This window comes from Globicephala melas, chromosome 6 (assembly GCF_963455315.2).
Source record: "Globicephala melas chromosome 6, mGloMel1.2, whole genome shotgun sequence".
In the NCBI taxonomy this organism is placed as follows: Eukaryota; Metazoa; Chordata; class Mammalia; order Artiodactyla; family Delphinidae; genus Globicephala; species Globicephala melas.
The window spans coordinates 7,573,740-7,589,104 of record NC_083319.1 but is presented as its reverse complement, the minus strand read 5'-3'; the positions used below and the strand labels follow the sequence as shown (position 1 = coordinate 7,589,104).

The 15,365-nt window shown below is 54.7% G+C and overlaps 2 protein-coding genes across 2 annotated transcripts; one reads left to right on the top strand and one right to left on the bottom strand.

Annotated features, from left to right (window-relative positions):
* The first annotated feature begins 273 nt into the window (after positions 1 to 273).
* On the top strand, positions 274 to 4,458 carry ENDOG (endonuclease G). The gene is made up of 3 exons (XM_030858439.3): positions 274 to 1,591; positions 2,780 to 2,889; positions 4,112 to 4,458. The coding sequence occupies exons 1-3, from the start codon at positions 1,082 to 1,084 to the stop codon at positions 4,392 to 4,394; spliced, it is 903 nt and encodes a 300-aa protein (XP_030714299.1). The 5' UTR covers positions 274 to 1,081; the 3' UTR covers positions 4,395 to 4,458.
* SPOUT1 (SPOUT domain containing methyltransferase 1) lies at positions 3,837 to 14,475 on the bottom strand. Its single transcript, XM_030858436.2, has 12 exons — positions 11,531 to 14,475; positions 10,817 to 10,862; positions 10,376 to 10,501; positions 8,954 to 9,113; positions 8,630 to 8,719; positions 8,479 to 8,528; positions 8,120 to 8,250; positions 6,622 to 6,694; positions 6,427 to 6,525; positions 5,839 to 5,941; positions 5,552 to 5,699; positions 3,837 to 4,618 (listed from the first exon to the last, which is right to left on the bottom strand). Exons 1-12 carry the CDS (start codon positions 11,564 to 11,566, stop codon positions 4,550 to 4,552), a joined length of 1,131 nt encoding a protein of 376 aa, XP_030714296.1. The 5' UTR covers positions 11,567 to 14,475; the 3' UTR covers positions 3,837 to 4,549.
* Between the last annotated feature and the right edge of the window lie 890 nt (positions 14,476 to 15,365).

The following is a 15,365-nucleotide window of genomic DNA, read 5'->3' as shown; positions in this document are numbered from 1 at the left end:
AAGTTATTTTTTAGATTGAGAAAATTTTGAAATTCAACAAGTCGTTCACAGCCCACAATCTGGAGAAAATCACCGATAACATGTTGGTCTTCTCTTCGTTGATGTAATTACTATTATATAATTTTCATTTTCTTGATACGGAGTTTTGTGTATTGTCTCTCCCTTCACGTTAGGTGGTGAGCAAGTTGCTGTATGATTTAAAAATATTTTTATGGGCTTCCCTGGTGGCGCAGTGGTTGAGAGTCCGCCTGCCGATGCAGGGGACGTGTGTTCGTGCCCCGGTCCGGGAGGATCCCACGTGCCTCGGAGCGGCTGGGCCCGTGAGCCATGGCCGCTGGGCCTGTGCGTCCGGAACCTGTGCTCCGCAGCGGGAGAGGCCGCAACAGTGAGAGGCCCGCATACCGAAAAAAATATATATATATATTTTTTTATGGTCTAGATACTATTCTAATGTGCTAAAAATGTCCGGAACCAGTGCCTATTTCCGAATATTTTGCTTATTCTCCGGCCTCTATTATAAGTAATACGGTGGGGAATCCTTGCATTCCTGATTTATTTCCCCAGCTCAGTCCTCTAAGTGATTTAGAAGGTATGAACCTTTATAAAGCTTTTTTTTTTTTGTCCGCTGGGGGCTTGCGGGATCTTAGTTGGCGGAGCGGGAGGATCCCTCGGTGGAGACCAAGGCGACCTGGCGGGGCGGAGCCGGTTCTGGAGGCAGCCAATCACAAACCGCGACGGCGATGCCACGCCCTCTTAGCGCCCAGTCTTAACAAGGGCAAAGGAAGGACCCCGGGAAGTCCAGTTGGGCCGGTGGTGACGCCTGGAAGGGCCCCGGGAGGTCCAGTTGGGCCGGTCCTGACGCCTACTGTTGGCTTCCTGAGTATAATATTAATACTTTGGAGCGCTCGGGAGTGGAAGGGACCCGCGTTCCGCTGTCTTACTCCTCCACTTGGCGCTATCCTCGCGGTGGGCCCCGCAGGCCTGTGCGGCCCCTTTCAGAGACTCCCGGGTCGGACGCGTGAGGTCGAGGCTTTCTTTCGTCTCCGCGGACCGCTCTCCATCCGCGCTCCGGCCACAATCCATGGCCAAGCAGTTGCTTCGGGGCGGCTTGACCCTGGCGCTGGGTGCAGGGCTGGGTGCAGCCGCCGAGGGCTGGCGGCGGCGGGCGGACGCACGGGCGGCGCCGGGGCTGCTGAGCCGGCTGCCCGTGCTGCCTGTGGCGGCGGCGGCCGGGCTTCCCGCCGTGCCCGGGGCTCCGACGGGCGGCAGCCCCGGGGAGCTGGCGAAGTACGGGCTGCCCGGGGTGGCGCAGCTCAAGAGCCGTGAGTCGTACATGCTGTGTTACGACCCGCGCACCCGCTGCGCGCTCTGGGTGGTCGAGCAGCTGCGGCCTGAGAATCTCCGCGGCGACGGCGACCGCCGCTCCTGCGACTTCCACGAGGACGACTCGGTGCATGCGTATCACCGCGCCACCAACGCCGACTACGGGGGCAGCGGCTTCGACCGCGGCCATCTCGCCGCCGCCGGCAACCACCGCTGGAGCCAGAAGGCCATGAACGACACCTTCTACCTGAGCAACATCGCGCCCCAGGTATCGCCTGCGACCCCTGCCCCGGCGGCGGAAGGCGAGGCCACCGCTCGCCTCTGAGCCTCGATTTGCTCCTCTGCAGATAGGAAAGCTACCGAGTGCGCGCCTTACGCCAGGCGCCTGGCTGAACACACCGCGCGCCGCAGGCGGAAGGGACGGAGCGGTGGGGCGCTGAGCACCCACTCTGCACTCTGATCTTAACCGAGGGCCCCCGGGCGCCTCCCTGATCTTCAGTTTCCTTGTCTGTAAAATGGGGATAAAACTGTTATTCACCTACCTCGTGCAGAGGCGCTGAGGAACTGAGGACACCATGCACGTAAAAGTACTGAGCACACTTTCTGGCCCATGACAAGCATTCAGTAAATACCGGCTATAATGAGGGAAGTGATTCTCGGAGAGACAAAGTGACTGGCGCAGTGTCACAGTGGGAGGAGACCCAGGCAGCCTGCCTAGAGAACCCTGAGCTTTCAGCCATTGTCCTACCCTGCCTTCCTTCCAGGAGTAAAAGGAAAGATAGCTGCATGCAGTGGCCGTTAGTAGCAGTCGCTGTGCGCCTGGACTAGCCGCCCTACCTCTAGCCCTGTTCCCACCAGGGCCTGACACCCACGTGGAGACGGATGTCAGGCTCTGAGTGAGGCTTGTGAGGTCCTAGCCTCTCTGACCTGACTGTGCTCACCCAGGAGCACAGTCCCCTACCCATCTGACTAGACGCCGTGCTGAGGACTGGAGAGCTCAAGTGGTGGAGTCAGGAGCAGATTCCTGACCTTCCCCGCTGAGCTCTGCATGCGGTTCAGACTAGGAAAAGGAAAGGAGAGATGGTTGGGAGAGCTGGTCTTCCCATGAGCCCCTGGGGGCAGTGGGCAGGCCTGTTTCTATCTGGGAGGTTTCCTCCGTTCCTTCATATGGCTCTTTGGAGCTGAGAAACAGCTCTGAGACCTGGGATGCTAGTTCTCCCGCTCTAGCTGGACGAAAGTAGCACCTCCTTGAGCTCTATCCGGGCCCCACCCATGTGACTGTGTAGGCTAAGTGACTCTCCTTCCATGAACCCGTTTCCTCCACCTGCTTGTTCCCACCCCCCACCCACGCTGGAACTTTCTGGCACCATGCCAGTGCCAGCCCCTCAGGGCCTGGGGCAGCCCTCTAACTGCAAGTGTTCCAGCCAGTCTCACTGAAGGCCACTTCTCCTGCCAGGTGCCCCACCTCAACAAGAATGCCTGGAACAACCTGGAACGGTACAGCCGCAGCCTGACCCGCACCTACCAAAATGTCTATGTCTGCACGGGGCCTCTCTTCCTGCCCAGGTAAGGCTAGAGCTGGGGGGCCTGGGGACACCAGCACCTCCCAGTCATCCCGTCCAGGCTCCCCCCAGGCTCTGTGTCAACACCGCCAGGTCCCCACTCATCTGGTTTCTTGGCGAATCTGTCCATTCCCTGTCTCGGGATCCCCAGTTCTACTCCACAGAGACCTTTGGGGTACCCACCTAGACATCTCTGCCCGTGGGCACCAGGCCCTGAGTCTGCCCTGTTCCTCTCTCCTGTGTCATCTCTTTTCACATCCACCTGACTCTGTGTTCTGCGCGGGTAGAAACGCTTGCACTAGGCTCTCGCCTTCGGTCTCCCCTACTTGGAGCAGCCTTCCCCTATGCTTCCCCTGGAGCCAGGTTTGAACTCCATCTCTCTGACCCTGAGCCTTTACTCTTGTCTCTCTGCAGCCCGGCCTCCCAGGTAGAAGGGACTGAGCTCTTCGGAGCTTCCTTGGTGATTTTCTAGCCTGCTGAGCACTGGGATGAGTGAGGCTAGAGGTTGTGGCCACACAGCTGGCTCTGCCTGGGCTGGAATCCAGGCCCTGTCACCTCATTTCTTGGTGCAGTGGGCAAATGAACTCAACATCCTCTCCTGTAAAATGGGGATAATACCCATTAGCTACCACATGGTTGTTTAAGGCACAAAGCGGGATGGTGGATGTCACCGTAGTAAGGGCTCAGCACAGGCCTGCTGAGGCGCTGGCTGGGACACTGATGTACTTTGATTAGCAAGTGCCTCCTCTGGCCTGCTGAAATGGAGCGGACGCCGTGGAGGCTTAGCCTGAAGTCACCCATCCGGTGCTCCGGGCACCTGCTCTGCCCTAGGCCCTGTGCTGGTGCTGGGAATTCCGCTGCCACAGCCCTGCCCATTTGGTGCCCACCCTCCACAGGGAGAGACAGACAGTAATCGAGGGTCCACACGGATGAATGTGAATGAAGGCCTGATTCTTTCTGCAGCGTTTATTGCCACCACCCACTCTACCTGACCCAGTGTTGGACATGAAGAAAACAGGGGAAGAGTGACTCTCTACCCTGCAGGGAGCTCCCAGCCTCCTGGGGGAGCCAAGCAGGGCAAAGAAGCCTCACGCTGAGGGGTGGTCCTGCAGGTTGACACAAGCTGGAGGTCGGGTCAGGGAAGGCTCCCTGGAGGCGGTGGCCTTGGGTCTGACCAAGTCCCCCAGGAGCCCTAAAAGGCCATGTGTGCCTGGGTCTGCCCACAGGACCGAGGCTGATGGGAAGTCCTATGTGAAGTACCAGGTAATTGGCAAGAACCACGTGGCAGTGCCCACCCACTTCTTCAAAGTGCTGATCCTGGAGGCAGCAGACGGGCAGATCGAACTCCGCTCCTATGTGATGCCCAACGCGCCTGTGGATGAGGCGGTCCCGCTGGAGCGCTTCCTGGTGCCCATCGAGAGCATTGAGCGGGCCTCAGGGCTGCTCTTTGTGCCAAATATCCTGGCACGGACAGGCAGCCTTAAGGCCATCACTGCAGGCAGCAAGTAAGGGCAGCCCCAGCCAGACTGTGGGGTCGGGGGGACTGGGTCGAATTAAAGGTGTTCATTTTTGGAGACAAGTCTTTGGTGTGTCTGTCCCAGGTGACCCGTGGGAACCTCTGGCTTCACCACTGTTTCTGTGCCGTCTTGGGCCCGACAGAACCTTCAGCTGGGCCGGGCACCCGCGTGGGTGAGGCCAGGCTGCAGGGCAGCCAGGGAGATGAGGATGGCTTCCTGGAAGAGAAGCACAGCAACAGGCTGGGGCCTGGGAAGCTAGCAGGTGCCCCACTGCCCAGGACCCAGCCCCTTGGGGTATGCTGCCCTCAGCAGGGCCTGGGGTAGGGGGGTTATGAAGCACAGGCCCAGCTTCATCCTGCAAATCTGTCACTGGCCAGGAAAGGGCCTCACCTCTCTGCTTCTAGGTATCCTCCTCTGTAAAATGGGGATGATCGTAATAGCTGCCTCCCAGGATCGGGGAGCGGGAGGGGCAGGTGACGGGCAGGGAGGGCCCTCTGTGTAGCTGTCGGAAGGGTGGGAGCAGGGATTCCTGCTTGGGAGGCTGTGGCTGGCAAGCGTGCGACACCTGGCCCTGGCAGGGCTCTCAGGGACAGGTAGACTGAGGCTGTCCACCTGTTCGGTCACCACCCTTTGAGACCAGTGGAAGCAGTGGCACCTTCCCCCAGGAAGTGCCCACAGGTACAGCGTTCTGTGCTGCCCTCAGAAGTGGCTGCCCAGGTGGAAAGCTCTCAGAGCTGGTCGCATCCTGTCCCCCATGGGACAGAGGTGCCAGAGAGGAGGGCTGCCCTGCCCACCAGGGTCAGACACGGGGAAGTGGAACACGGAGCGTATAGCTAAGGGAACAGGCCTAGAGCAGGGATGGGTGGGGTCTCCTGGGTCAGCCAGGTGCTCCTGGAGCAGCTGGATGGGCACCAGCACCCAGGATTCCCAACTCCCAGCCCACTCTCAACTTGTCCCTGCTGCAGTTCTGCTGTGGTGAGAGCTAAAGGGGGCGAGGAGGCCTAGAGGAGGCTGGCTCAGGGCAGCCCTGGGCGGGGTGGGGGACGGGAAGAGGGTTGCAACGCCCCCCTTTGGACGGACCCCAAGGCTCCAGCCCCTGCTGGTGGTGAGCAGGCTGGGCCTGGAGGTCGGGGAGGCGGGCGGGCTCACCTCGGTGCGGATGGTGCGGCTGCCCTGCTTGGGGCAGGTGTTGACGTACCGATCGAAGAGGACACTGGGCTCAGCCACCTCCAGGTTGGGGTCAGCATCCACTCCAGCTTCCAGCCCTTGGAGGCCCCCAAACACCACGAGAGCGTGCCTGGCGCCCACAGGAGGGGGTCACTGAGTGCAGCCCCCAGGGCTCTCAGCCCCCCATATGCGCAGGGGCCCGGTCCGTACAACTCTGCCCCCACCAGTCCCGTCCCCTGCTGCGTTCCTCCTCCCCTGGCTGGACCCACCTGAAGTTGGGAAGCTGGACGGAGGCCATGTCTGAGCCTCGCTCTGATGTCCCAATGGTCAGGTCATAGCCGTCCTGGAAGGGGGCCTCAGCAAACACAGCACCTGCGGGGGAGGCCAGCTCACTGGGGGCTCTGTACCCCACAGGCCACTGCCACTTGGCTGCGCGTACGTGTTGGGGGGCGTGGTTTAGGTAAGAGAGCCACAGCCAGGCCCCTCACTCTTGCTGGGAAGTCAGCGATGGAACAGGCAGAGACCGTGCGTGTACCAGCTTGGGGAGACAAAGCAGAGGGTGGGGAGGAAGGAGCTCCAAAAGCAAGTAGTGGACCTCTGACTTATCTGGCCCTTTTGCCCCCATTCCCGACCCCATGGCAGACATTATTAAAGATGCTTTTCCTCAGAAGTCCTTAAAAGCATTCCAGGCAGTGCACTCAAGGAGACCAAGGCCCAGAGAAGGAAAGGCACTTGCCCAAGTCACACGGCAAGTGAGTAGGGTTAGGACCCCGGCCTGACTTTTGGGTCAAGCAAGGCTCTCTGTGGCCTCCCAGAGAGAGAGGACGGATATTCACAGGAGGAAGCTCTGTCCTTACTGAGGCAGGAGGCCAGGCGGACCGTGTAGCCCCAGTAGAGACCAGCTTTGGTGCGAGGGTCCTGTGACGACACGACTTTTCCACGGTAGGTCTTGCTTTCTGGAGGGGAAGCAGACAGGCTGTGAAGACGGGGCGAGGGGACAAGGAAGTGGCTCCGAGCCCGCAGGGGGCCAGGCTGGGGACGCTTTAGGGTACCTGGGAGCTGCTGCTGGTTCAGCCGCACCGTCACCCGGAGTCCAGGCTCCAAGTGCTTGTCGATCTTCACCTCCTGGGAAGAAGCCAGAAGAAACTGGTGCTGTCCCCCACAGGAGAGCGGGGGTCGCTGCTCTCCCAGACACAGGGGCACCTCAGGGGTCCAGGTCACCCTTCGAGCCCCGCTCCCCGGCACCTGGGCCAGACCTGCTCACAGAGACTATTCTTTTATTATTAATTAATTAATTAATTTTGGCTGCATTGGGTCTTCGTTGCTGTGCACGGGCTTTCTCTAGTTGCAGTGAGCTGGGGCTACTCTTCGTTGCGGTGCACGGGCTTCTCATTGCAGTGGCTTCTCTGGTTGCAGAGCACGGGCTCTAGGTGCACGGGCTTCAGTAGTTGTGGCTCTCGCGGGTCTAGAGCTCAGGCTCAGTAGTTGTGGCGCATGGGCTTAGTTGCTCCGCGGCATGTGGGATCTTCCCGGAGCAGGGCTCGAACCCGTGTCCCCTGCATTGGCAGGTGGATTCTGAACCACTGCGCCACCAGGGAAGTCCAAGAGACCATTCTTGCAAAACGACTACTGCAAGACACTGGTCCAGGCCTGGCACAGAGTAGGAAGTATTTCATGAGTAGATTAAATCCCAGTTTCCTACATTTTGGTGGCTATGCCACTTACTAGCTATAGCAGTTTGAGTGGTCACTTAACCCCTCTGAGCCTTAGTGTCCTAATCGTCAAACAGAAGATGTTCCATAAATAATACCTGTTGTTACACTGCACAGGCCTGGCATGAAGTAAATGCTGACTACATGGGAGCCTGTGAGGAAGGACACTTGATGTTTGTGTTTTGTCCCCATTTTAGTTTTTTTTTTTCCCCCCACCGCGCTGCACGGCTTGTGGAATCTCAGTTCCCTGACCAGGGATTGGACCCACGCCCTCGGCAGTGAAAGCATGGAGTCCTAATCACTGGATTATGATGGAATTCCCTTGTCCCACTTTTGAATTCAGGATGGGACACTTTCTCTTTTGCGGGTTTCACATTCATTTCTCTCTTCATCTGGGTCTGGGTCATCCGGTTCTGTTTTTAGCCAGTTACCTCAGATCTGTTCTTTTTGAGGGGAGGGGATCCTCCTCTGTTTAAATGTTTCTGCCTCCTTCTCTAGGAGACTTAGGGTTAATAGGTGGCAAACGAATGCTCCGAGCCCCAGCTTGGCAGCGCTCCGGAACAGCCCCAGAGGCATCGTGAACTTGATTTTCCCGGGTTTTCTTTTGGTTTGTTTTTCGTATAAGGACTATCTTCTGTTGATTTGATTTTTCTAAAACAGTAAATTTTGCTCCTGGCTTTATCTGTTGAGCCCCATTTTAGGTACTTCTCTGGCCCAAATCTGCATCAATGGGGGACTGGCAGGCAGAGATGCCTGGGGCCAGGGCTCTCCACCCATGTGCCCTCCGTAGCCAGGGTGTGTCTGGGAAACGTGTCTCGACCCACCCTCCAATTCCTACCTTCTTCATGCCACAGTTGACAAAGGAGCCCTGGCCCGGCCGGGTGGGCCGGTCCACCACGATGCCCTCTCGGAACTCGGATTCCTCATCCTGACGCATGTGGTGAGGGCTGTCCAAGGGGTTCAGGAGCCCTGTGGTTGGGGAGGGCCAGGAAGATTCTGGGAGGTGCAGAGGCACACGGAGGGGTGGAAGGTAAGGCTGGGAGCCCTGGTTCAGGTTCCAGCTCTGCCACAGATCTGCTGCTTCTCACCAGCCACAGGCCTTGCCCTGCCTGGGCCTGCTTTCCCAACTGTCCCATGATTTCTCAGGGTCTGGGGGATGATCCATGGGAAAGGGGGGTCAGGCCCCCACAGCCTTACCTGCAAACTGTAGATCCTGATGCTTGGGGAAGAATGCTTTTCTTAGGTACCTAGGAAAGGACGCAGATCTCAGGGAGGCCACCTCCCATCCGACCTGCACCGTGACCACCCCTCCCACATGCTCTGGCAAGTCTGTCCTTCATGCCCTTACTGGGGACACTCCAGGTACTGCAGGATCCGGGCCAGCTGCACGCATGCCTGCCCCTTCTTGCCGACTCCCCTGAATTCCCCCTCCACAGTCCTGGAGAGAGAAAGATAGGGCTCAAGCCCACCGGGTTTCCTTCAAGAGCTCCTCCCCCCAGTATGACCTCTGCAGCACCCCTGCTTTGCAACTCGACCCGCCAGGGTTACAATGGGGGCATTCAGACGGGATCCGCAGCCCAGGCAAGTAGGCAGGGAAAAAAGGGAAGCCCAGCCAATCATGGCAGCCCCTCCCTTCTCCCTGAGCCCCGGGGCCCGCTGGATGGCCCCTCACTTGGCATCTTGGCCCTCTTCATCAAACACCACAATCTCATCCACGCAGAAGATGGTGCAGGCTCTAGCAATCTGGCCAGCCAGGTAGGTGCGAAGCTCGGGCGACTGGGCGTTGTCCAGGATGGAGCCCGGAAGGGCCACGCTCAGGGTGTAGTGCCGCCCTGGGCAGGACAGGGGTGTTCATGGTCAGCCAGAGAGGCCAGGGCCATCCCTCCCCTCCCTTGCTCTAATCCCAGGGCCCAGAGTTAGAGAATTTTCCTACTGTGAGGAGTTTTGAGCCAAGCAGCATAGATCCAACTCCCCTCTCTGGGCCTTAATCTCCCCAGGAAGAAAATGGAATCAGAGGTCTCCAGGACTCCCGTAAGAAGGGCATACCACTGGGCCAGGCAAGGGAGCGGTTAGAAGAACTGACCTATATTCACATCCTCTGCCCCCTACAACCTCAGTTCCCCAGGCGTCAAATAGGGATGATAATGAGTTAATATTTATTCTTAGTGCCTTTTATATGTGCACAGTTAACCAATAACCCTAGGAAGCAGGTATACCATGATCCCGATTGAGAGGTGGGGAAACTTCAGCCCACAGAGGTCAAATATGTGACCCAAGGTCACACAAAAGGCAGGACAGCTGGCTTCAGAGGGACCACCACACTTTCCCTCCCAGAGTTGTCCAAAGGGAGCCACAGGAGATAAAGGGCTTTCCCGGTGTCAGACAGCTGACATGCTCAGTTTCTGTCCCCACTGTCACCATCATCACTGGTAACCACTGGGCTTACAGGGTACAATATGGCCCCCTGACCCTCCAGACCTTTGGGTCTGGCCGAGGAGGAAAGATACAACTTGTTAGGGTAGATCCAAATGTACGAACACGGAAGGACATCCAGGACACAATGTGGGATGAGAAAAAACAGCTCCAGGAGTGTGTGGATAAAGCAGTCTCAACTTTCGTAAAACTGTATCTATATACCTCCCTACCTATATATAAGTGGGTGTTAACATAGCTGGAGAAATGTTAACTGCAATGTTTGCTGGGATTTTTCCTTTCTTTATTGTTTTCTGTATTGTTTGGGGAGTTTTGTTTTGAGCATGTATTATTTAATGAGAAAAAAGAGACATTCTTATTATGAAATCAAAATACTTAAATGAAAAGTGAAATTAAAGCACACAGTGATCAATAAAAAAGGAAAAAAATTAACTATCATTACAATGATGAGGTTCTAGAGGCATAAAGTGATGATATATGATGCTTACCCTCCACAGAATCGAAATCTACCTAAGTAGGAAGTTAGGACTCAGTTTTCTGGGTCCCTCCCGTTCTCTGAGCCTCATTTTCTCCATCAGGACAAGATGTCTGGACCCACTGGCCCCTAAGGGCCCTTCCAGCTATAACATTCTCTGCCCTACCGAGGACCCAGCTTGCTCACCCCGATCCTCCCTCTGGGCAGCTGCCTCCTCCTCCTGCTGTCGCTTTGCCTGTTCCTCCTGCACTCGCTGCCGCTCCAGTTTCTTCACCATCTTGAGATCCTTCCACTTCTTTTTCTCCTCTTTTTCTGGATAAGAGGACATCCCGATTGGTGGAGGGAAGAGGGACTTGGACGTGAGGAGGACTTGGAGCAGTCCAGGAGGTGATGTCCTCTCAGTAGGGGCAGCCTGGGCTCTCCAGTGCTGCTGAGACAGCAGCCAAAGGAGCCTCCCAGGGCTTCTGGCCCCGTCTTCTCCATTTTGGGTACTGTGGGACCTAGAGGGGCCAAATCTGGTGGCTTTTCCCCAAGATTCAGCTGTGCACTGATGGAGTGGCCTCGGGGAGAGGTGAGCACAGACGCTCATCTCCCCATCTGAGCCCACCGCCCCGGTCCCTTACTTACTCTGTTGCTTCCATTTTCGCCACTCCACCCTCTGGCCATGTTCACCCTGGAGTAGGGGTGGGAGGAGATAGAGGAGTGAGGCTGAATGGTCACACCCGAGAGGAGGTCCCACTTGCTGCTCCACAGCTGTCCCCTCTCTTTAAATGGAGGTGGTGAGGAAACGAGGGAACCCTCCCCCCGCCCCCCACGCCACACTCCTGCTGCCCAGAGAAAGCGTCAGGAGGGCAGGGACCTGTCGTACCCCCAGTGCCTGAGACCACACCTGGCACACAGTAAGCATTCAATAAATTGTTTAATGAGACAATTAAACAATTAATGAGACAATTAAACAATTAATGAGACAATTCCTGGAGAGAAGAGGAAACAGGTTCAGGGGGACAGGACCTGCCCACTGTCGCCCTGGTGTCAGAAGAGATACGCCACGAAAGGGCTCGGGATTCCGAGCCGGGTCCGGTCTTCTGAATCCGGGCCCCGGGCAATGAGTTACCCAACGCAGTCCCGGCTCTGACTCGAACCCCGGCTCCCACCTCCGGTTCTCATCTGGACAGGGGTGCTTGAGGCCATGAGCATGCGGCACCTCGGGGACTCGGGCCGCGGAAGAGCGACGAGCAGGGAGCTAGAGGTGCGGCCAGGCCCCGCCACGGGCCCCCAAGCGGCTCTTTCTCTTGCCTCCACCCCACGCCCTGCCGCGGGATCCCACATCCCTCCACCTACCGGGCCGCAGGGCCTCTTCCTCCCGCGCTCCGCCATGTTAGTCGCACACCGTCGGCCCCGCCCAGCCAATCAGACTCACCCCTTCCGCCAACACCTCCTCCGAGCCGTCCAATCGGAGAGCCAATGGCGTGCGAGGGCGCGGCCTATGCTCCGGGCTGAGGGAGCGTGTGGGCCTGGGACTGGCTCCTGGGGGCGGGCTCCCGGGGGTGGGCGGGGCTCATCGCAGGCCTGGGTGTCCAAAGACGCACGGTATCCGGTTCTCTCCTGAACCCTTGGACGATAGGAGAGCTACCCTCTCTCCTCCCGTCGGGCGCGAAACTCAAAGCTCAGCTTGGTTTTACACATGGGGACCCTGAGGCCCAGAGCTGGAGTGTGATTCAGAGCTGGCAATAATTTAATCCAATTATCTTATAGATTCGTTCATTTACTCTCTTTTAATTATCAGACTTTACTTTTTTAGAGCAGATTTAGTTTTACCGAAAATCGAACAGATAGCACAGAGTTCACATAACCCCCACTCAGTTTCTGTTGTTCACATGTGTTAATGTGTACATTTGTTATAGTTGATGAACCTATATTGATGCATTGTTCACAGTTTACATTAGGGTTCACTCTTTGTGTTGTACATTCTAACAGTTTTGACAAATGCATAATGTCATATGTCTACCATTACAGTATCATACAAAATTGATTCACTGCCCTAAAATCCTCTGTGCTCCACCTACCTCCCCCACCCCTCAAGCCCCTGGTAACCACGGGGACCCTGATCTTTTTTACTGTCCCTATAGTTTTGCCTTTTCCAGAATGTCATATAGTTGGAATCAGACAGTATGCAGCCTTTTCAGACTCCCTTCTTTCACTAAGCAACATGCATTTAAAGTTCCTCTAAAGTAGGAGATAGATGGGCCCCTGGGCTGGACAGCTGGGGTTTGTCAAGTGGAGTAACACTGAAGCTCTGTTCTCACCCAGATGCTCCAAGGTCAAAGCTAGTGGCAGAAGCTGAGCTCTGCTGAAGTAAAGAGATAAGATAACCACTCCTGAGGTCAAGGAAAACTTCCTGTCTGGACATGTGCAGGAAGGCTCCTTGGGGGTCAAAAAGGGAGGGGGCACCACCCCATAATAAGTGGACATACACACACAGGCCTCTGCGGTGGAATCCATCTTAGCAAAAAGTTGCACACGCAGCTTGGGGAGGGTCCTAGGACCAGTCATGTGTGAAAAAAGAAACGAGATAATTGGCCAAAGGTAAACAAAGACCAGGAAGAACTGTCCTATATAAGTGATTTAAATCGCCTCTTTACTCCACTCCTCCCCATTAGAAAGGATGCCCACACCCTTTCTCTCTGGGTGTGTATTTCTGCCTAGCTTCGACTTACATAAATAAACTGTTTCTCTGTGTGCTCTCCCATAGTGCTGTGTCTCTAATAATAAACTCTGTACCTGTTTTTTACAGTTTTTGCCTCCTTGAAACATTCTTGCTCTCAAATGGGGGAAAGAGCCAGGGCCACTTTGCTTCTAGCCTCTAGCCCCTGGTGCTCTAGCGGCTAGGATTCCTGGTTTTCATCTGGGCTACGCAGGTTCAATTCCTGGGCAGGGAAATAAGACCTCACTGCTGTCTCTCCGAGATCACCTCCATATCTTCTAATGGCTTGATAACTCATTTCTTTTTCTTTTACAGTAGGTTGAAGATATAATTTTTAAAAATTTATTTATATTTATTCACTTATTTGGTTGCGCCAGGTCTTAGTTGCGGCTCGCCGACTCCTTAGTTGTGTCATGTGAACTCTTAGTTGCTACATGCATGTGGCATCTAGTTCCCTGAGCAGGGATTGAATCCGTGCCCCCTGCACTGGGAGTACGGAGTCTTAACCACTCCACCACCAGGGAAGTCCCCGATAGCACATTTCTTTTTACTGCTGGATACTATTCGTTGTATGGCTATGCCACTGTGTGTCTATCCATTCACCTTTTGAAGGACATTTGGTTGCTTCCAGTATTTGGCAATTATGAATAAAACTGCTGCAAATATTCATGTGCAGGTTTTTGTGTGGACATGAATTTTCAGCTCATTTGGGTAAATAGCTGGAAGTCTGATTGCTGGATCCAACAGTAAGACTATGTTTAGCTTTGTAAGAAATTGCCAAACTGGGACTTCCCTGGTGGTCCAGTGGCTAAGACTCCGTGCTCCCAATGCAGGGGGCCCGGGTTCAATTCCTGGTCAGGGAACTAGATCCCACATGCTGCAACTAAGAGTTCGCAGCCGCAACTAAAAGATCCCACACGTGGCGACGAAGATCCTGTGTGCCGTGACTAACACCCGGCGCAGCCAAATAAATAAATAAATAAAAAAGAAATGGCCAAGCTGTCTTCCAAAGCGGTTATACCAGTTTGCATTCCTACCGGCAAGGAATGAGATACACTTTCTTTTTTAAATAATAAATTTGAGTCAATATTCATTCAATCAACAAATATTTATCAAGCAGATCCTATTTTGAGGCTGGAACTCCCTGTGCTAACCGCCAGGGACACAATGGTAGGGAAAGCAGATACTGATCTGGAGTTTACAACCTAGTAGAGGAGAGATTCATTTCTAATTCAAAGTGTGTGTTATCATTACAGGGCTTGTGTTTATTTCACCATTCCCCCGCTCTCCCCTATCTGAATGAAAGGCAAAGTCATTTATGCATCTCAGGTTGGCTGAGGTTACTCAGTCTAAGATCTGGAATCTCTGTAGAGCCACAGATTTGAGTTATGGGCAGATTCTGGATTGGTTCATGAGACATGAAACCTTTGGTCAGGGTGGTTCTATCCAAGAGATCTATGGGTTTACCCCATTGAGGACTTGCTTATCATCAGGCTATGTGTAGTATGGCAAAGGGGCTCCAACCCTGAGCTTCTGAGTTGTTATTTTGTTTCACAATCTTGACTTTGGAACAGTGATAGTATTACAAAGTCATAGTTGGGAAAGGAAGAAGTGTCCTGGGACTTCCCTGGTGGTCCAGTGGTTAAGACTCTGCACTTCCAATGCAGGGGGTGCAGGTTGGATCCCTGGTCCGGGAACTGAGATCCCATGTGCCGCCTGGCCAAAAAGTAAATAATTTTAAAAATTAAAAAAAAAAAAAAAAAGGAAAGTGTCCTGTCATAACACCAAGTATGTTCCAAACAGCAATTCTCTGACACCAGGTGGGTGTCCTACACTTCAATTAAATTCTGACAAGTTGCCACAGACCTCATAGGTTAAGGTATTAGTCCCACAAGACTGTCTCCCACTTCAGATGTCAGCAGCAAGTGGGGTCACCAGCCACCCCCACTTCTGCCTGGCCGACTACAAATTCCGGCATTTCCATGACCACCCCCCAGATTCAATAATTTGCTGAAACAATTCACAGCCCTCAGGAAAGTGCTATACTTACAATTAGAGTTTCATTAGAGAAGATAACAACCCAGGAACAGCCAAATGGAAGAGGTACATAGACGAAGGTCTTGGGAGAGGGGGGTGCAGAGGTTCCATGCCCTCTCCGGATGGGCCACCCTACCAGCGCATCGATGTGTTCACCAGCCCAGAAGGTCCTTGAGCCTCAGTGATTCACGGTTTTTATGTGGGATTTTATTACATATGCGCATCTGATTAAATCATTAGCCATGTGACTGAACTCAATGTCCAGTCCCTTTTCCCTCCCTGAGGTCTGGGTTTGAGGCTGAAAGTTCTGACCCTCTAATCACATGGTTGAAGGGGTTCATTTTGAATAACAAAAGACACTACTAACACTCATGAAATTACAAGGGTTTTAGGAGCTCTGTGCCAGGAACCAGGGACAAAGACCAAATGTATTTT

Excerpts from the sequence above, each read along its gene's own strand:
- ENDOG (XM_030858439.3), top strand. The coding sequence starts at position 1,082 with ATGGCCAAGCAGTTGCTTCGGGGCGGCTTGACCCTGGCGCTGGGTGCA. Across the intron at positions 1,592-2,779 it reads TGAGCAACATCGCGCCCCAG|GTGCCCCACCTCAACAAGAA; the intron begins GTATCGCCTGCG and ends TTCTCCTGCCAG. Across the intron at positions 2,890-4,111 it reads GGGCCTCTCTTCCTGCCCAG|GACCGAGGCTGATGGGAAGT; the intron begins GTAAGGCTAGAG and ends GTCTGCCCACAG.
- SPOUT1 (XM_030858436.2), bottom strand. The coding sequence starts at position 11,566 with ATGGCGGAGCGCGGGAGGAAGAGGCCCTGCGGCCCG. Across the intron at positions 8,720-8,953 it reads GAAGAGGGCCAAGATGCCAA|GACTGTGGAGGGGGAATTCA; the intron begins GTGAGGGGCCAT and ends TTCTCTCTCCAG. Across the intron at positions 6,526-6,621 it reads GAACCAGCAGCAGCTCCCAG|AAAGCAAGACCTACCGTGGA; the intron begins GTACCCTAAAGC and ends CTTCCCCTCCAG.